This window comes from Phoca vitulina, unplaced genomic scaffold, assembly GCF_004348235.1.
Source record: "Phoca vitulina isolate PV1807 unplaced genomic scaffold, GSC_HSeal_1.0 scaffold1, whole genome shotgun sequence".
Taxonomy (NCBI): domain Eukaryota; kingdom Metazoa; phylum Chordata; class Mammalia; order Carnivora; family Phocidae; genus Phoca; species Phoca vitulina.
The window spans coordinates 5,281,425-5,302,354 of NW_022589704.1; the positions used below are offsets into that span (position 1 = coordinate 5,281,425).

The window sequence follows — 20,930 nt, forward strand, 5'->3', positions numbered from 1 at the left end:
GCCCCCCTGCATGAGGGGGGCACTCGGATTCACGCCGGGCGGGCCCTGCGCCGCGGAAGGGCACGTGGATGCGCGGCGGGGAGCGCTTACCGTCCTGAAAGACCCGCTCCACGTTCAGCCCGTAGGTGGCGCACGTCTCGTAGTAGGTACACCGCTTCAGGTCGCTGGAGAGCTTCCGCGCCCTGGCGTCGTCGATGACCCGTGGGTTAGTGGAACTTATGGCATCTGGAACAGACAGCACACGGTGACCATAAGCAGCCCTGTTGACGTCCCGCCACTTCAAGCCTCCAAGTAGCTCAAAACCTGCGCCCTGCTCCCGGGCATGTCATGTGTTTAAGAACCTGGAGTTTTTAAAACCTAGTTTACCCTCCAAGTAATAATCTCAGTCATTTAGGACAGTCTCCATTTGTAAAAATGTGTTTCACAGGATGCTGCTTCTGAAACGGAGATAAAGGATGCCCAGAAAGGGGTTAAGAGTTAAATGTGGCTCCAGAAGAGAACACTTTAAAAAGGAGAAAAAAACAGCCATGCTCACTGTGTGCAGGTGACGTCTGGTGCACAAAGCACTCTGCTCACTGCGTTCTAGCAGCATTACTCCCCAGGTGCAGCCATACACCTGTTCAGTCCGTGTCCACAGAGCTGCCCTCAGGTGTCTGGTCCTGTTCCGGGCACAGGGTTGCCCCAGTGGACAAAACAGACAAAACTTGGCTCCCTCATGGAGGGGCTATGAGGGTGGCCGGGGAGGGAGGCGGAGAACAAGACAGAGACGTGGAACAGCGATGAACGTTGTGTGGCCACGAGACCACGTCAGGCAGGGCAGGATGTTCGACGGTCCGTGTGCTCAGTGTGGATTCTCAGGGGAGCCCCACCCGCAGGAAGGAGGGAAAGGCCAACCAGCCACTACCTGGGGGGAGAGCACCTGGGGCAGGGGGGCAGCCAAGCACCTGGTGTGTTTACAGTAGACTGAGGCAGGAGTGGAAGAGAGGGGGGCGGTGGAGGGCCCTACGTGCTGGGGTGTGAACCACCTTAGGTCTTAACGGAACCAGTCCTGGGCGCACCCACTTCCCGCAGGGTCTGTATACAGATGAGGACGTTTGAGCAACAAAACAGATGTGGGGCACCTGCCACCAGTCCCCTGAACAAAGAAAAACCAGCCTTCTTTGGCTCGGTGTCCGACATGCCTCTACCCCAGCCCACCACGCGTTCCCGTGTCCCGCACATGCCAACAGAGAAAGGCCAAGATGTCAGGAGCGAGGTGTGAGACAACAGGCACTTTTTGGGGACTTTTTTCTACAGGGAAGTTTTCTCCGCGGGCTTGAGGCTCCTGTGCCACGGAAAACGCCAACTGCTCTTGAAACAAAAACCCACCGAGAGGGTTTTCCCCACTAGTCAAAGGAAGAGCACCAGAACAACAGAAATCCCAGAGATAGCAACAACCTTTCAAACTGTGCTTATTCTGGGGCTCAGGAAGTGCACGTGACATTTAATTTTGTAAGTATAAAAAAGTGGCATCTTGAGGGAATAATTTATTCATTTTTACCCCCTCTTTCTCTTGCTTCCTGTTTTATTTTTAGCTCATGGAACAAGCCTGACCTGGCAGTTTCCCATAGAGAAATCAAGATTAACTCCGATTCAGGCCTCTTTCTCCGACAATGGCTTGTGCCACCTCAACAGATGTTCTAGAACATTCCCTGGGAAGGCCCCTTAGAGGGGTTTCTTCAAAGAACATCTTGTCCTGTCTTCTTGTCTTCCAGACTAAAAATTTGACTTGGATTTCACAACACTTAAGGAAAAGAAGTATTTTTTAAAGGTGCAAACATCTTTTAAGAAAACGGTAGGAAAAAAGGTTGAAATCTGTAATTTTTCAATGCTCTGGTGTAAACACATGCCGTAGTGTCAATCCAGCTTAACCTGACCTGGGGTCCCCAAAAGTCCCACAGGCCCCCTTCCTCAGCGGGAGGCCCACCCCATGCTGTCCCATCCTGACTTCCCAGGTGCAGCGACGCGTCTCCGCTCTGGCCACGTTGTACCTGCGCCACGTCAGTCGGAGCTACACCAGCCTGGTCTCTCATTCCACCTGTAACTCTGCACCTGTTCACAGCTTGTGCCCCTCCCTCAAATCGATGTCATCTGCAAGCCTTTAAAACAGAACCAGCTTAACGAACATTATGTAACTACCTCATTCAGAAGTGTCCTGTCCACTCACGGACCCTCGCACAGCTCCCTGACTACACCCGGAGAGAACACGCATTCTCGCAGAGACACTCCTCCCACCCTTGAATGAGGCCACCGACCCCAAACACCTGGGGTAGGGGAAAGCTCAGAGTCCCTCATCTGTAACCTGACCCACCTCTTACCCCCAACACCCCACGAAGCCCGTGCAAAAGCACAACACACAGGCTTCACAGAGCAAGGCTGCAAGCAGCGAACAAGTACCTAGGAGTGGAACCTTCCAGAAGCCCACACTCACTCTACCCTCCTGCCACAGGGGCTTCTAGGGCACTCTGGAAATGAGAGGTCTGATTAAGGACCAAGAGGACCCCTCAGGTGAGGAACGTCCCTGCTTGGTAACAGTCAGGCCCTGTTCATTTGGGATGGGGCTGTGCTGACGATGGACAAAGTCCCACAAACGAACGTGAGGACACTGCGGGCATCTGTCCTCCACCCGGGCTCCCTGGCTCAGGTGCTCCCTCGCCTGTGGGCTCTCCAGAAAAATGCTCAGAAGACCAGCAGGAATAAAAAGGGCAAGTTCTTCCACTCGGGGACCACATCAGGGCTTCCCCGGAGTCTCTACGGAGCCTTCCACAGGCGTCCTCTACAAACACGTGAGCCAACCTGGGAGAGGCTCGGCTCTGCCTTCTTGCAGCCGCGGTGGGACACGGACAGCCACGCTCATCACCAAGGAGGGAACAGAGAGGCGCGCTTCTGCACCCCAACCAGGCCCTCAGTAAAGCTGTGTGTCGAGATACAGCCAATATAACAGAAGCAACCGCTGAGGTTACATTTACGTGCCCACGGTGCTCCTCCAGGGAACCCCGGCCGGAGCCCGGGGAGGTGGCAGTCCAGGTCACGGGCCAGGACGCCCTGATGCTGGGCCTGCGCAGCCCCAACACCGGGACCAGACACCCCACTCTCTACTACCCAAACCACGGCTGTGTAAGACGACACCAAGTGGATCACACAGAGCCTTCTGGCCTAGACTGAGAAGTCGCTGCGTCCTAGCACAGTGAGTCCACAGAGGAAAGGCGTTCTGAGCCTGAAATACAAAGCCCTGAACCCACAGAGCGTGCGAGGGGACGCCCGCACTCAGTCTCTGACTTTGCTCAGAAATGCCCTGGGCTGGCCCGCAGGGAGAGGTGCTTGCTGGAAAGGACTCGCTCCAGCTTCAGGGCAGCTCTAGGCAGATCTGCTGTAGATCCTGCCACCCACCAGAAAACACAGAATTTTCAGGATGCCAACAGAAACATGCCAGTTCTGTGTATTAGAACAAGAACCAAGGGCTTCACGCTGGCGCGCCCTTGTTTCCCGGCGGCCACTAGAGGGCGCCCTGGGCATAAAGAACCTCTTTCCCATGGAGCTGTAGGTGGAATTCACCTGCCGCTCTCCGGGCTTCAGTTCTGAGACCACCGGCCATTACACGTTCCCTAAAAGAGGGTGGGGGTGCTCCGCACGAGAACCCGACTCTAACATTTTATATCCAGCACACGGAGATGATGCTTCCAGTTGATCCCATGCTACCTCTGTTCTCACGAGACCCACCCGCCCCATGCAGGGCAGCGCTTCTCCGCCTGCGCGCACTCTCCGCGCACTGGACCCGGGACCACGCGCACAGCTGACCGTTCCTGCCTCAACACAGCCAGTTTCTCGTTGAGAAAAGTCTCCCATCAGGGCACGGAAAGGCAGACCAGATGTGGACGTTCTCAAGGAATTAACAAATACGGCGTACGAACAACAACAAAAGGAAGGCATAATCCAGTTTTTCCTGACATGATTATTAAGTTACCCATACTGCTGACAAGGCAGTTTTAAAGTTAACCTGCATCTGGTTTTTGAAAACATTCTACATGGCCTTAACACCCAGATGGTGGACTCCAGCGCATCCGTGGATCTGACGGAGAACAAGGACACATGAGGGATGTCACTTTGCAAGAGGCCAAGTTTTAAGTGGCCTAGCAAAAAACAAGAAATGCGCTCTTACAGGGTAATTCCAGACTCTGAGGTACCTGCTAGGTAAAAATTACACAGAGATCGTAACACATAACAGAGCAAAATAAAACAAAACTCTGCTGTGTATAAGAAATCAGCAGGATTTTAAAGATGTACTAAAAGTTAAAATCGACAACCTCTTAAATTGCTTATAAACTATTTGACATAACCGAAAGAATTAAGAGATCCTACTACCGGAAAAGAAAATAGAATTTTTCTCGAGAGCACTTGGGGAGGGTTTTCTTCTGAGGGTGCTGACCGAGTGATTTCTCCACAGAATCAAATCAGGAAATGGGACAAATTCAGTTTCCTGGATTCTCACTGGAAAAAGCCTTCAGGAAGAAATTATTTCTTCTTTACACCGTTTTCAAATTCCTCCAGGCCACAACTATGGGCCCTGAGTCCACTTACTGCTCAACCGTGGGGTCCTTCACACCCAAGCTGCACGGGGACGGCACTCACCCTGGGTCCCCACCAGAACCAGAGGGATCTCGCTCGTGTTCCGATAGTTGGCCATCCGACTGTAGTAGTGGTAAACGGTCTGGAAGCTTATCTCATCCTCTAAGCTGAAGACAAATATCACAGCGTCCACCCACATGGCAAACTAGGGAGAAAAGAGGGCAGAGAGAAGAAGGAGCTGAGTGACAAGGCTGTCTGTTGGGAGGAAGGGTGGGGACAGCGTCTTCGTGAGCACAGGACGCGTGACCCCTTGCTCAGGCCAAGTCCGATGGGTGCCTGACTTCGGCCATAACACGTGGCTGCAGCATACCCTCCTCGTAACATACCTGGAATGGGACCTTCACCCCCTTCCCACTCAGGCCACCCCAGGCTCCTAGGAGCACAATCCACACATGCTTTCCCATGGGAACGTCTACCCTCTGCCCCGATCCAGCCAGCCACAGTCGTACAAACACAAAGCAAACCCAGCCTCGCAGAGGAGCCTCCCCAAATCGGAAGACAGGTGCTGACAGTGACCCTGGAGCTTTCTGTTTCACACTAACTCCCTTCCACAGTACCCCCAGGAGCCTGGCTGGACTCCTCTGAGATAGGGCGACTCCTCTCTGGGCTCCTGCGGTCTCTCAGAAATCCTCCACCCAGGCTGTGGCCCACTCCTTCTCACAAGAAGAGGTCTTTCTACCGGAAAGATCAGCTGCCACTGAATTTTTTTTTTTTTTTTTAAGTAATCTCTACACCCAACGTGGGGCTCGAACTCACAACCCCGAGATCAAGAGTCATGTGTTCCAACAAGTGAGCCAGCCAGGCGCCCCTGCCAGTGAATTCTTAAAGCCCCCTCTGAGGTAGGATTACTTATGGTTAGAGAAATACACAAAGCTAATTAATAAAATGAGCAAAAATCAGGGAAAAACATTAAAATCCCACAACAACCTGACTCTTGCCATTTTATTCTTGTTTTACCTGCATCCAGGTGAACCCTCCATCACATCTACTTTGGGGCAAGTTACTATTGCCAGGCACGTACTATCTCATTCAATACTTATAACCACTTGTAAGGTTGGAGCCTAGTGAACAGAAGGCCCCAGAAGCTCAGCAGCCTCCCAGACTCACACGTGGTTGTGGCAGCAGAATCGAGAGCAGGTCAATCCGTCACCAAAGACCCTCCTCTTTCCACATGAAAATGAAAAATAATAATAATCCTGTTTACTTTCTGCGAGAAGCCACTGTTCCTAGGTAAGTTTTTACCAGCCTAGGCATCAGCTCAGATATATTTGGGGGAATTTTTTGTAGGTTAAGCTCTGACTTCACATGTGACGGAAAAGTGATTCAGTTGTAAGTGAAAATTCTACGTGATAAAATTTAAATAAACGTGAAGTCCCAAGGATAACAGTAGAATTAAATGAGATCAAGATCTTGTTAAGAATGAATCCCCGGACAGGCCTGATGCCCCTGCAAAGGGCTCAGGACCCAGGCCGACAGCGGCATCTCCTTTCCCCTTTCTCTACCTTGAGGTCTGTTTTCCCGTTCTCTTCCAAGAAGTGCGGCGAAGCTTGCCCATGCGCATGAGCACCCGGAGAGCGATCGTGGTCCTCCAGGACCGGAGGAAGGCTGTGTGAACCCCCATGCAGAGGAAAAGCAAGCCGCACCCCACTCTCCCATGGGTGGGTTCTGGCTGCCCCAGCACCTAGCAGGTGGTGAGCGCTCAGTAAGCAGCCCTACCCATCCCAATGGCTGCTCCCACCAACGGCCACACACAAAAAAGCCAGTTAATTGGCACTTTTTACACAAAGCTAAGAGGACATAGTAGCCACAAAGAAGTCTTACGATCTTGTTCGTGAAGCTATTATCTTAGGTGAGTAACATGAAATATTCTGGAACAATGAAAAGACCAGGCTTCCACATGCCTGAGAAAGGTAACTTGAAAACAAGGTTCCCCCCCATGAATATTCAAGCATGCTCTGCCTAATTTTGTACAAAATCCTGTCCATAATTTTGAAAGGCTCCGTGCTGATATCCCCGCCCACAGAAGAAATCTTTAACTAGGGTACGCTTCTGGGCTAAGTAAGGCTCCTGAACAAAGTACAGCTAGAATAAAGGACTGGTCCTCAGTGAACTGAGTAAACACGTTCTCTCGGCCAGAGGCCAAGACAGAGATCTCTGAGGGGGCCCTGGTTCTATCCCCGGGTTGGTGCCATCAGCAGGCAAAGCACCTGGGTCTGTGCCCCTCCACCACGTCCAACCTTGGGCAAGATGTCATGGCATCAGTGTCCTCCGTGAAGACAGGACTCCTAAGAGCATCCTCCCCAGGGTCTTCTGGAGGATGACATGAGCGGACTCTCACAGGGCAGGTGTTCACCCACGTAATATGTGCTTGGCTAGTAAATTATGACATAAGTAAAATAATAAACTGGAGATTAAGTAAACTAAAGAAAGATTTTCCACACCTAAGCTTTTTTATTTCCAGGATGCCCAGCCTTCAGGGAACTTCCAAAGAAACCACACTATGCCACACATTGGTTTTCAGTAGGGGTTGACCACGCCACGAAGCCCGGCATGGTGGCCCCCATCAGATTTCCAGACTTCAGACCAGCAACTTTCTAAATCATCCCACTGCTCTAGGGAATAAACTGCTTACAGGGAACGGGAGAGGACTGTGGACATTTCCAGATGTCACATCAACAGTCGACAAACCAGTGCAAGTTCTGTTGTTCTTTCCATCTTAAAAACGTGAAAACCAGCCACGGAGACCTAACTTCCCCCTTGGATTTTATGTGAAGGAGCAACAGAATTAGTTTATTAGAGAAAACATGTTCGTGGGGCCTCTAGTCACCTTTCTTGCACACACCTGACTGATTTCTAGAGCCACCTGTTGAACCAGAACTTGAACAAGGGAGCCAAGGTGAGAGGCTGCTTACCGTTTTTTGCTTGTAGTACTCACCTGCGCCTCTGGGGGGCCCCCTTCATCTCTAATCAGCAGCAGGTAGCTCTGTCCATCAACAACGATCTCTTTCTTGAATCGGCCACCTGCCACACACAAAACATCCTGTCATCGAGGAAAGACGGGGTGTAACGAGGGCAAACAGACGTGGGCTTCGCTTGTGGAAAAATACACCCTCGGCTGTCGCCCTGGAGGCAACTCTCAATATTTAGGACCAGCAACCACTGGATTTTAAAAGTACTGAACTCAGATTTTAAGTATTTGTCTTTAAGGACCCGTGTTCACTTCTGGTTAGAGTCCACAGCCTCCCAGGCAATGCCAGGGTCACCCATGGCTGAGAATGGAAGAATTTTAACGTAGGCTTTGTTTGTAAATTCAGGAATTCTCTCTCACTGGGAACACGTTGAGGCAGAGTTCAGAAACACAGCACTGAAATGATCATTCTCTTGTTGGGTTCGCAAAACTGAAACGAATTTTTCATGTTCCACAGGTGCCGAGTCTACAACATTTTGATAAATTCAAGAGCTGAGAACCTGTATTCTCCTCAAGAGAAACCCAGTTTTTGAAAGGAAAACACAGAACATCATGGGAATGGTGTCTCCGTATTCGCGGGGCACGAGTACGGGGGGATGCTGAACTACCACACACGTGTTAGACAGAACTACGGGATGGCTTCTCCGCACAGGTCGAGACAGAGCAGGGCAGCTGGCTGGCGACGGGGTTAGAGAGCACGCTGTGTTAGCGAGAAACCACCAGGGACCCTGCCGGGGCGCCGTGCGCGCGCGCGTGCATTTGTCGGAAGGGGGATCTGGCCCTTCTCATCTCGGCCCCGCACACGCCCAGCTGGGGAGGGACACGCAACTGTCCCGTGCGTCTCCTCGTGGCGCCCCGGACCACACTGCCAGGCCTCTCCCGGACACAGGAAGGACGTCCGCTTCCGCGTCCCTCCGCATCTCCAAAGACAAAGCACCTTTCGAGATTCTGGGCTCTGAGTCCACTCCAGCTAACCCTCACCAGGATTCTGAATTGTTTTTGAGAGAAGAACGCATCAGCACCTGCTCTCATTCTCAGTCCTCGGCACAGACGCCTTCCAGAAACACTCCCTAAACCCCGGATGACCGCGCCCTGGAGAACCACGCTGGCCCCAGAGGCTGCATGTGCGCCCTCTGCCTCCCGGGGCCACCCTGTCCCCTCCGGACGGGCGGCTGCCAGGTGCCCTGCGGCTGGCCAGCCGGCGGACTAACCTTTCAAAGCGGGCCCGCGTCTGCACACACGCTCTCCTCTCCTTCCTCGGCCCGCAAAACACACGTTAAGTCTGCTCAATAACAAAAACTGAAGACAACTTTCCAACATTCAAACAAACAGATAAACGCTCATTCTGCTCCCCTGCACGGCCAGCCCCGAAGACCGCGGGCAGAGCACAGAGGACGGTCAGATGGGGGAAGGTGACGGCGTGTTTGCTCGCTGGATCCAGACAAGCTGGGCCCACTTCCTGCGCTTGTAGAAAGACTGGCAGATGACTCCTGGTCCCCGAACCACAGACTCCGTGTAGGTAGAAAAGCACAGCATCCTTTTCCCGCTGGGCTGCCGTGATTATAAAATGAGCTGGAAACCCCGGGCACCAGCAGAGCCCCCGCACCCCCAGTGGGACGCAGCCACAAGACGCCGACGCCGCCGGGCCGGCTCTCTGTGCGGATCCCAGGGCCGCCACACGCCACCGCTGGGACATCGCCGTCCTTATTCACCCCTCTCTACCTCAGTGTCCCCAGCTGTAAAATTTGGCCCCCATTCCACCTGAAGGGCAGCACCACTGGCAAGGATTATTAGTGTTATTCAAAATTTCTGCCAAGAGTTATCACTTGCTTTTATAAAAGATACACTTAACATTTAATAAACCTAACTTACAAAAGAAAAAATTTACAACAGTTGCAAGAGTAATCAGGATCATTTCTGTATTTTTTAAAACCTTTAAAAAAAGAAGAGGTGCTGGGAACCTGCTATCTCTTGGTGAGAAAGAATCGAATTCAACCTTTCATGAAATAACAATGTTAGATGGGAAATCTATACTTTGGGAAAAACCTTTTCCTTCACATCTTATTTGTAGAGATCTGACGGGTCACACTGAGGGGGACAAGGGAAAAGCCACAGGAATTTGTGTACAAGCTCACAAATCTTCCCTCTGATTCCTGGTGGGTTGATCCTGGCGCCTGAATGAGGATGACGGCCACTACAGAGCAGCCCAAGGGAGCAGAGCACTTCAGATCAAGTCTGTCGGGAGCAGATCTGATGCAGAACTTAAAGCTCTCACATCACAGGAAAATACTTGTGCTCCGAGTGAAAGGATTTCAAGGCAGTTCACGTGTCACATCAGCTGGGCCCTCTGGTGGCAGGGACTGGTCTAGGCAGCACCTCGCAGATGTCCTTTCAGCAACACAGTCCTGCCTGTGCTCAGGAGAAACTGAGGTAAGGGCTGAGCTCTGGGGCCTTCAAGAGGGCACGGAAGCCTTGCTGTTCCAGCAGATATTTTAAAAACCCCAATAATCACTAAGCGTCCCTCAATCTGTTAGGTTGCTAATTATCACATCCTAAAAGAGCAACGTTAATTTCATGCAGTGTCCCACCATTACCTCTGTTATGGGTGGAGCTGTGTCCCCCCCACCCCAAATTCATATCCTAACACCCAGTACATCAGAATAGGATCTTATGTGCAAATAAATTCATTGCAGATGTGATTAGTTAACATGAGCTCATACTAGGGTAGGACGGGCCCCTTACCCAGTGACTGGAGTCCTTAGGGAAATTTTGGTGAAGATGAATGCAGGAGCTTTATAAGCCAAGAAACACCAAAGATGCCCCCAAACCACAAGAAGCCCAGAGACAGGCCTGGAACAGATCCTCCCTCACAGGTTCAGGGGTATCAACCCTACCGACACCTTGAAGACCTTGGACTTCTGGCCTCCAGAATGGTGGGAGAATCAATCTGGGTTGTTTGGAGCGCCCCCAGTTGGTGGCCGGAGCAAACTAACAACCTTTGGTACCTAGTTTCTGTCCTCATGATCCTCCTAGAGTGAGCTCACACACACACACACACACACACACAGTCTCTCTCTCTCTCTCTCTCTCCCCCCCCACCTAGGTTATCCCTAGAACATTTCAAAACCCCCTTTATTCTCTCCATCCCGACTGTCTGTACTTGTTGAAATCATCCAGGAGTTTCCTGCCTGCCTCACACTTGCCCTCGGCCGCAGGCCTGCCCCCACAGCAGTCCACAATCTGCAGGATCCACACCACACCACAGTTCCTACCCTGAGCCCACGCTCTTCTTCGTCGCCCCGGGACCCTGCCTCCCCACTGCCTGGCCTTGCACCCCCAGCAGCTCCCTGATGCACTAGCATCTGAGGGCACAACGGCCACACACACCTGTCACCAGTCTGGGTGGCCTCCAAGCAGGAGGTGAGCAGCGGAACCTGTCCCTGGGGCCACCTGAGTTCCCAAACTACCAGCATCCCTCCCCGACTTCTCCCTCCCTGGGGAGCAAGAGCCTGGTGGGCAGGGGTCAGTACCCAGCTCTCCAGGAACGGAATGGCTTGGAGCTGAGCACCTCCTCCTTGCATGTCCTACCCACAGACCTTGCTGGATGAATTTCACATCCCTTCTTTCATTTTCTTCTTTTCAAGTGTGTTTGTGGAGTCTTGTTATCAAGTTATGCTTGCAGATAGTTCAATCACAGTATTCAAGTCAAGAAAGGTTTGCAAGGACCTCTCTTTTTGTTCCTTTACAATCTCCAGCTTTGTAACCTCAGCAAAGGACTCACCTAATTTACATCACCTCTAAAAGGAGGGGTGATCCTTTCTTCCACCTCTAAAGGTCCCTCCCAATTCTAAAATCACTTTACGTTTCCCCTGAAGGTATATAATTAGCATGTCTTTTCAATATCTTAAAATAACAAATACTGGACACCTGTAATTGGCTTACGTGATTTTTCCGGTACTATACATACATCAGGAAAAAAATTAAATACTCTTATGCATTTGCCGTGAGCCCAAATATTTAATAATTAGATAAAATTCAGCCAGGTGCTGAAGTACCCAGGGTGTGAGAAGAAAGAACATGATTAATAAATGTTATATATAAATAAACTCCTACTGACCGCTGTCAGGCTCCCCTGGAATGTGGCCACCGGGTACTGGGAGAAACGTGGTCTGGCACGGAAATAAAATAAGACTTTAAAACTCGTTTTCTACAGTTGAGAAACACAAAGGGGAGAGCCTCGGGAGGAAAGCCTGTGAGGAACTGAGCTGCTCTGGCTTCAGTGGGGGCCATAGCTCTTGTTACTTCAATGCAAACACCCTGGCCCATCCCAAGCATTAGATCTTTGCCTACCTTAAATTTAAGAGGACACCACCAAACTCTGCATCCAACTGCACTTTTCATGTAGGGTTTTTTGATGCCGATTTTATAATCCAATTTCCAATTATTTTCCTGCAGCTCTATTCTGCCCAGCTTTGTGTTCCTAACACGCAATGCCCAGCCTTCCCCATGGCCAACACTGTAAACCTGTTACGTGAATGGCGTTCAACATTCTCAGCCAAATATTATTACATAATATTAAATTACTTCTGGGATGATTTTACTTCTAGAGTGTCCCCAAACCTGACCTCATCTTGGAAACAGTCCGCATGGGTTGGCCCAACACACCTGTGTACAAGTGTGCGGTGGGCACAGCAAGCAGGGGTGTGCAGACCCTGGGGCCATGGAGCCCACACGTGGCTGCTGGCCCGCTGGCTCGACCCCAGCACCAGGGCCCCGAACCTGGGATGACATCCCTGTGGGAACGGAAAACAGATGTCCCTCTTTCCTTACGTCGATTCCTTCCAAAGATGCGGTGAGGCCAGCAGAGGGAAAGAGCACCACACCCAGCATTCAGAAAACAGACAGATGGGCTGCCCCACTTGCCTAAACTCAGCCTCACGTGCAATTTCTGGTTCACCCAAAGGCAAGTTTTCAGGCTTCCCAGAAAACTTCCCTGTTGACCTTTGTGTGCCCTTGAACTTTCATTCTGAAGGGAGTCAAGGTCTTCATTTCTCCCAAAAATGGGTAAGAGGCGAACCTGGATGCTCCTACCGAGAACAGGGATGCTGACGTGCAGGTGTTGTGAACAGCACACCAGGAAGGACACAGCCGTTCTGGTTTCTAAACATCTTTCAGAAAGACTTGAGAACATCTCTTACCATCCAACCGTAATAAAACACTCTAAAGGTTTCGAGGTTACTCTCCTGAGTTCTGGCCTCATTCCTGGGAACCAGTTTAAATTTGGGATGCTGGGGTAAGTAAAACAACTGGGTTCCTTCTCATATTTAGCTCACAGTCAGTGGGCTCGCTCCTCCATGGAGGGCGAGCCCCACACAGAGGTGTAAGCGCTCATCTGTGTTGTCATTCTGCTTTAAGGGGGAAAAAAGAGCACAGTGCATTTTCCTATTAAAAAAAGCTTTCTTGGGAGTGAACACTGGGAGGAACAGATGTTTGACATTTCTGTTTCTATCACTTCGGCTAATTGGACCGAAAGCTATTAATGTATCGTTAACAGTTCTCTGAGCAAGAGAAAGTGATGCTAGTAACAGAGACCTAGAACACTCGAGAGTCCACGAAGCGTTTTCCTTCCCACATGCTCTCTGCTGTTGCTCAGGACACCTGGTGAAGCGAACATCGTTACCGACATCCCCATCTCCTGGGGAGGAAAGGAAGGTCAGATGCTGACCGAGACCCCCCATGCCAGCACGCCGCAGGAAGGAGACCCAAACCCAGATGTGCCCACAGACCCCTGTCCTCCTCTCTCTGGCACGGGATTCTGCTGGGACAGGGCCAAATGACACCGCCCTATCCACAAATGAGCCTCGCAGCCTTCATGGAAGTTCCCAGCACCCATGGGGCCGATCGAGAACACAGGGGGCGGGCCTCTTCCTTGCTCTGCTCACAGCTCCAAAATCATCACTAAAAAGAAAAGAAACCTGCTTATCACATTTCCTTTTTTTTTTTTTTTTTTAAACTGTGGATTTTCATCTTTACTTTTTCATGCTTTGGCAAAGGATGAAAATTATTTGTGAGTTTCAATTTGCATTTGTACAGCATATTATTTCCCTTTTCCATAAGAGGGGAGGGGCATCGTCCTAGCATCTGATGAAGCTGTGGCTGGGCTCATTGCTTCCCGTGGGGGCAAGCTGGCCTCGGGACCCGTCAGCGATCAAGAGCCGTGGCTCAGCGACGACGTACATCAGGGACTGGGTCTCCTACACTCCCTACGCAGACATTCTTGGCCATGAAGACCTTTTTAACATTTGCCTAAAATGTTCTTCTCCATACAGCCCCAAGATAAAACAGAATATCTGTAAATGTTGTTTCCTAATTATTTAAGACAAGTGGAATGAGAGGGATACACTGAAAAAGACTATGAATTCATTTCTCCCTAGGAAAATATAAAAAAATTAATCGTGAATGTGGCAGAAACTTTTGAATTTTGCCCTTTTAAATCTGACGAAAATACCGAAGTCAGTAACTTATTAATAAGGAGGTTTTGGAGAAGTTTTGTATTGTGACATTTAAAAGGAATTTTGGACCACATATTATTTTTTCACTGGGAAAAAAGTCTCATCGGTAATGTATTAGTTTACAAAACTTAACAGAGTCAGATTTCATTTCCTCTGCCAATTTTTTTTTTAAACTTACATTGTTTAAAAAAAAAAAAAAACCAAAACAGTAACAACTATAAAAATGTACCAGCAGTGAGGATTAATGTGCAGTGACCACTAAGTGCTTCCACAGGTGAAGCACTCAGGCTTACGACTCGGGTAAGATGAAGGTTCAATATGTTATTTCCTCGGGCAGCCTGTGGTCCCTAATGAGTTCACTTCACCCAGATCTAAGTAAAATAACAAAGGAAGATAGAGAGAGAAGTCAAAGTTCCAGGTTAAGATGGCAGATTTGAACTTCACTATAATTGAATTTCCTTTCCTTTATTCCTAATAAAACAAAGGGGGGAAGTAAACAGCAGGAGAAAGAAAATTCATCGTCCGCTGAGAAAAGGGGTGAAGCTTCACAGACTAAAACCTCAAAAACAGTGGCCTTTGGATAAGAAGAAGACCCAAGACTGGGCAGGGCCCCTAATCGCACCCCCCACCCCTGGGGTTAACAGCCCCCAAAGGGCAGAGGGAAAAATGGAAAATGGTAGAGAGGCAGGACAGCCTTATCCTCGACCCTCTGGAGGCAAAGAAAATGCCAGAATGTGGGGGGCGGGGGGGGGGGGGGCTGGGGAATGACAATATGTATTCCAACCCCCCATAAGTGAAGGGAACCCCATACTTGGACATTTGTAAAGTCACAGGAAAAGCAGAGCCCCAGCCTGTGACAAAGAGCAGATCCCTGTGGTTTGGGGGCGGTTCCCTCAGAGGGCGGAGGAGAGGGATGGGTAGGGCATGATGATGCATTTATACTGTAAGTCTCCAGGAAAATAACATCCAGCCTCAGGTCCTGTGGCCCAAGCACTTCCCCGCAGGGGATCTGCATGCATGACTGAGGTCTGGAGAACGGCAATGCAAGCAGAGCGGTCCAGCCCTCTGCTCCAGGATACTCAAGACTGGGGTTATCACCTACCACAGGAAACCAGATGGCAGGGGGTGCTCCACACCCCGTACCTGACTTGGGACGAGCGAGAGGAGCGTTCTCGGTGGCCCCAGCCAATGTTGGTGGCTGACCCTGCAGGGACCCCAGAGCAGAGTCAGGACAGCCCCAGTCTCGGCAGAGACAAGGTGTGGGTAGATGCCCAAAGAGGAGGTACGGTATGGAGAAATGGTAAGGACACCATGCACCGAAGCTACAGGAGGAGGCAGGGAGGGAGACAGGAAGGAGGAAAGGAGCATGCAAAACACAGGAGCCAACAGAGAAGAAAACAAAACTCAAAAAGCACACGGAAATCCCTTACAATCGCTTCCCTTTCTAACGCAATTTAAGAACAGGCTCTCCAAACAACAAGAATGCCAGGGATGAGAATCTCAAATAGGAGATGAAGTGGAAACCCCTAGAAAGGAGAACCAAAGCGACATTTTGGAACAAATGAGTAAAATTTGTAAAACAAGGTACAGAAGAGACAGTGCTCCAAGCTGAGAGTCTGACACAGAGGGACAGCTTGAAATAAACAGCTGGTGAGATTAGAAAGATGGAGATAAACCCGAGGCAGAAGTTATCGGACAGGATGACAGACCAACCTGACAGAAGGGTAAATGGGGTCGCTGACAACAAACTCCCCCAAAAGAACTACAAGACTCTTGAGAGATAAAATACAAAGGAATTTTCCAGAAATAAAGAGAGATCTGCAGATCAAAAGACCACACGATGTTCCAGGAAAAATGATACAGATTCTTAACATCACTTTAAAGAAGAGAAAACAGAGGCGCTGGTGGAAACTGCTCCTGCCAGCAAAGGTGGGGTTTCTTATCAAGCAGCAGGGTTTCGAAGCTACTCAAAAGAACTTTTCTCCAGAGAGGCTTCAAGACTTTTAAAAATGGTTGATTTTTGTGTAAGACTGATGAATCACAGACCTGTACCCCTGAAACAAATAATACATTATACGTTAATTTTTAAAAAATTTTTTAAAATGGTTGATTTAAGCATTTTAAAATACGGGTAACTGGTTTTGGAAGCGAGTCATAGTTAACAATGAACCGAGTACGTGATGCACCGAATGAGACCAAGAACGCGTGGATTTGGCCGTGTCGGGTAAACTCCTACATAAACGCAGAAACCCACCTTCTGGAATGTTATCAGAGTGGCAGCTTTGAACCTGGCCTTTTAAAATCCTTGTCCTGCAAGTGTCTGCACCTGAAATCTATCCAGACAAGCACCTTGCTATGGGACGTGTCCCATATTCTCACGGCCGACAAGCCGGGCACGCATGTGGGGACAGCTTTCTGTGTGATGTCAGTCAGTGGAGCAGTAACTAGTTCCCCCACTGACTCGGGGATGTGTCATGGGTCGTTTAGTGCTTACCATGACTCGGGGGGGCCCTATCTGAACAATTCCACGGGAGGAGAGCAGTTGCTTTCATTAATTTAACACAGGCATTATGAAAGTCCAGCCTTTCTTTTTACGTCCATACTTGTGGATCTATTTAGTGGCCGGGTACCTTGAAATAGCAAACAGGTTGATACATATTTTTTTTAAAGGGTCACTCGTGCAGCTCAGGCTTTCTTGACATCAAGCCAACAAAACCCAAACCAGGTGGACGGAAAGGTGGCCATACCACTGGAACCCGAGAGCCTCAGGCCCTTTGTGTCCCCAAGAAGGGCTTCACGGCCTCCTGTCCGGAGCAGCAAGTATGACCTGTGGAGAGCACCGTGATGGCCGGACGGTATTGCTGCTCAGACAGAAGCTGGAAAACGAAACGTCGGAAGTGGTTTGCTGCTCAACAGTGACTATTTCTTCACATCTTAGCTTCCAAGAGCTTTGAGGAATATGCAAACCAGTAGTTTAATACATAAAACCTATTGAGAGTTCTCTCCTCCAAATCATCTCTTTTTAAGACTAAAATAAACACAGCAACTCTGTGCAGGTGTAGCTTGGTTTATCAAGGCCAATCTCCAATTTTCAACATCAGTGACAGACCCAATATCACTCTCATTAAGTTTTATGAGTTTCCCCCACCCCCAAAAAAAACACTATCTAAAATTGCTGTCAAATACTATTATCCCCCCAAAAGTTGTCTGTAATTAGAGCTGTAGAAGCTCAGCTACCGCAAAGAATAACATATGCTCTGCATTATCATCAACTCCAGAAGGCAGGCTGGGAGGCCGTAGAGCCCAAAGGTGTCCAGGGCTCCACCCTGAAATAAGGGGAACGCCGTCTGGAAAGAGACCTCTGCTTGCGAACGGCTTCCCACCTGCCTGCCCTCGCCTCACGCTGCAGGTGTCATGCTGACCACCCAGGCCTCTCACAGGGAGGCCCACCTCTGGGATCATGAGCCAAAGCTTCCTCCAGCCCCCAGACCTGCTGGGTCTGCCCTGGTTCCACACGCTCGGGATCTTCCTGCAATGCTGTTTTGGGAAGCTAGAACCCAAAGCCCCAAAGCTCACTTACACTCCTCCACAGAACTCAGTATTTTCCCCAATAACTTGGCAGCTGTTCCAGGGGTCAAGCCCCCTGCAGTGGACGGCAGAGCCCAGCCCTGAGGCTGCATGGTGGCCCAAGGTCCTTCCAAGTGCCCTGGGCTCCAAGTGCCCTGTCAAGTTGTGATGCTGGGTGGTGGCACTTCCAGGCAGCAGCGAAGGGGAAGAGACACGATGCCGCCCGCCAAGGTCAACCCCAGGCTCACACCTGCCAAGGTCAACCCTGGGCTCACACCTCGAGTGGTGCCCGTTCCTCCTGGTGCCTTCATTTCCTCATGTGAAAACTCAGGTAATCAGAGCACCTGACTCAAGTGGGCAAGGTGAGGGGACAGGAGGCCAGCCCACGTCAGCTCCCCGTCGAGTCCTTACACGTCACAAGCGCCTGGCAGAAATCAGCTAGTAGTTCCGACGTCACAATGACGACTTAGCGATTTCCAAATGTAAACTCACACTTGGCGAGTCTCAACCTGCAAACGCAGTGACACAGGAGTGCACCCAGGACACAACCGGACAGCAGGACTTTGCCTAATACTTGGTCCTAATTCCACACATTCTGGAAGATCCAGGAGAACAAGTCAAAACAGCTCATGAAATAGCAAGTCTTCAACAGTGCTTCTTAAACTGCTCCACAGAATAGATTCTCCAAGTCTCCGCTACCAGCTTCTCCATGCTTGCGTAAGCCTGACGTTGTTCCTAAGCTCCAGCCAGGCCTCCACACGAGCAAAGGGACAGAATGGATCTGATCTGCACTCCGGTGACACCGTTCAGTTCTTACAGCATCAGGCAAGAGTGTTGCTGGGTGTGAGTCTTGCCCCGGGGGGTCCATGAGCAGGTGCAGACCCTGCCCCCAGAACCCACTGAGTAGGTGGGGCGGGGGGTTGGGGGAGTGCGGTCCTGAATGTGCATTCTACAGAAAACAGTCCTACATAATGATGGCCCCCGCTCAGTAAAACCTGATTTATGACCGAATAGTAAACTGTTTATTGAAAATGTTCCAAAGCCCACCACTGTGGTTGTACTTGAACATTCCAGCATCTACTGCCGTCCCTGAAATAGCTTGTGTGGTGAACTTAATGCATTTAGTCTTAGACATTTGTTTCTTTGGGGGGAAATATAGTTGTTTTATTTTTAATATTCTGCGCATTTATTTTAAGCATCAAAAAAAAGGTAAACTTACAAAGAGTTTTGCAAATTGGGGCGCAAGAACCTAGCTCCTCACCTAGAATATTGAAACAAGGCTTCCTTGACCATTGACACTCCGTGTGGCCTAGCACTGGTGTTGAGGGCCAGAGCGTCAGAGCAGGGGGGAGCAAGAGTGCGTCAGCAAGCACCAAACGGAAGCTGGATGCTGGGTTATTCGGCTACTAGCACGCTGGCAAATGGTCTCTTAGTTCTCCACTAGTGTGATCCATATGAAAATAACTTTCCATTAAAAAGATAACCTGTCGCATAAACTCTATTTTTAAATACACAATCCTAGAATCAAATATGGAAAAGTAACGGCTTTCACCATTGCTCACTCACAGGGCACCTGGGTAGCTCAGTTGGGTTAAGCATCCAACTCTTGAGTTGAGCCTAGGTCACGATCTTGGGGTCATGGGATCGAGCCCCACGTCGGGCTCCACGCTGAGCACGGAGTGTGCTTGAGATTCTCTCTCTCCCTCTGCTTCTCTGCCCCAACTCGCTCTCACTCACACTCTCAAAATAAATAAATAAATAAAATAATAAAATAACTACCCACTCACTATTCCCTGAATATAAGCAGGTATATGCTTCGAGAAATTAAAAAAGGCTGCTCACTGTTAGTTAGATCCAACCCTACGGAGAAACCGAGAAATCCTACATATTTTAACAAGCTGATGTTTCTACAACACTGAGCATAGAGGTCTGCAAATTGTCACTAAAGGGCCAGATAATAAATAGTTTAGGCATTGTGGGCCATATTCTCTTCTGCTGGGTTGCTGTTTGTTGGTTTATTTATTTTTACAAACGTTTAAAAATGCAGTGCCCCTTCCGGCTCATGGGCAGTCCCAGCCCAGGCGGGGCGAGCGCGGCCGGAGCCTGTCTCCCCTTCGACAGTTCTCATGCGGATGCCTGCACGCTCGGTTCAGATGGCTGTTTTCCACCTTCTCTCTGGAGACTCGCTGTAACTGTTCCAGTCTTATGGAAACAGTGTATTTGTTTTAATGGAAGGGATCCAGGTTTTGTCTCCAGGCCTGTGTCCCCATCCTGGCGGGAGCTCTGGTCTGTGAGAACACCTGAGGCTAGTGCGGAGTGTGAGCTGGAGAGCACTGAACCTGCCAAGCACTGGGGTGTCCTTGCGGCGGGGGCGGTCACTGCCTCTCCAGCTGAACCTGGCCCTGCACAAGGCCCAGGAAGCTCCTGCATCTGGAACATTCTGGAATAAGATCAGCTCACATCGGTCCCTGGCGCACAGCGGGTGCCTGCCCAAGCTGGACAGCACACCAGGGCACAGGGCCCGGACAGCACAAACACACCCTGCGGCCGGTGCTTCTCAGAACTGACGCGCAGCCAGCACTCCTGACGGGGCTGCAGAGGGCTCAGAGGTCAACAGGTTCCTGCAGTTCCTTCCATCGGGATGGAATCCGTTCCAACCTCCAGAGGTTGTCCGAGGACTCCTCCCCCTTGTCCCCACATCCCTCTCCAAAGCCAGGCTCCCGTAATGGCCTGTCAGAGGCCAGACCGCCGACTCCCATTACGTGTCTACATTAGCCATCCTCCCTGCCCAGGGGGGCCTCTTTCTTCCCTGGGCTGCAAGGGAAGACGCACAGAGCAACCGGCCTGACCCCCTGCCAGGCTACGCGGTTACCGGGCACTTGGGTCTGGACAGTTCTTCCCCAAACCCCCACGCTGGTCCAGGTGCCAAGCCTCCTCTCTTCACTCGGCCTGAACCCGCTCCCCGCCCCCTGGAGCACAGAGGCAAGAGTACTGCAGGACGGTCTGTGCGCCAAGTCCCCAGCTCCACTCCATCCACTACTGGAGTGGCCCTCAAAGAGCAAGTGCTGTTTTCTTCTTTTGTCTCTGATGATATTTTTTAAAATAAGCAAAACAGTTTTGAAAAAATGGGGCTCGGGAAAGGGTAACAAATGCCAGCCACGCACACTGCTCCTCGGGGTTTGCGTGAACAGAACGTAAGCCGCCTTCAGACCCAGGGC

The 20,930-nt window shown here is 50.4% G+C and overlaps 1 protein-coding gene across 11 annotated transcripts in view; it reads right to left on the reverse strand.

The window, feature by feature from the left end:
* AGAP1 (ArfGAP with GTPase domain, ankyrin repeat and PH domain 1) overlaps nucleotides 1–20,930 on the reverse strand; it is a 520,170-nt gene that overhangs the window by 307,788 nt on the left and 191,452 nt on the right. For all 11 annotated transcript variants that reach the window (XM_032394158.1, XM_032394087.1, XM_032393993.1 and 8 more), the window contains 3 exons: nucleotides 7,601–7,686; nucleotides 4,669–4,810; nucleotides 91–225 (listed from right to left, as the gene is read on the reverse strand). In XM_032394158.1, coding sequence (XP_032250049.1) covers nucleotides 91–225; nucleotides 4,669–4,810; nucleotides 7,601–7,686 — 363 coding nt within the window. The remainder of the gene's footprint in view (nucleotides 1–90; nucleotides 226–4,668; nucleotides 4,811–7,600; nucleotides 7,687–20,930) is intronic.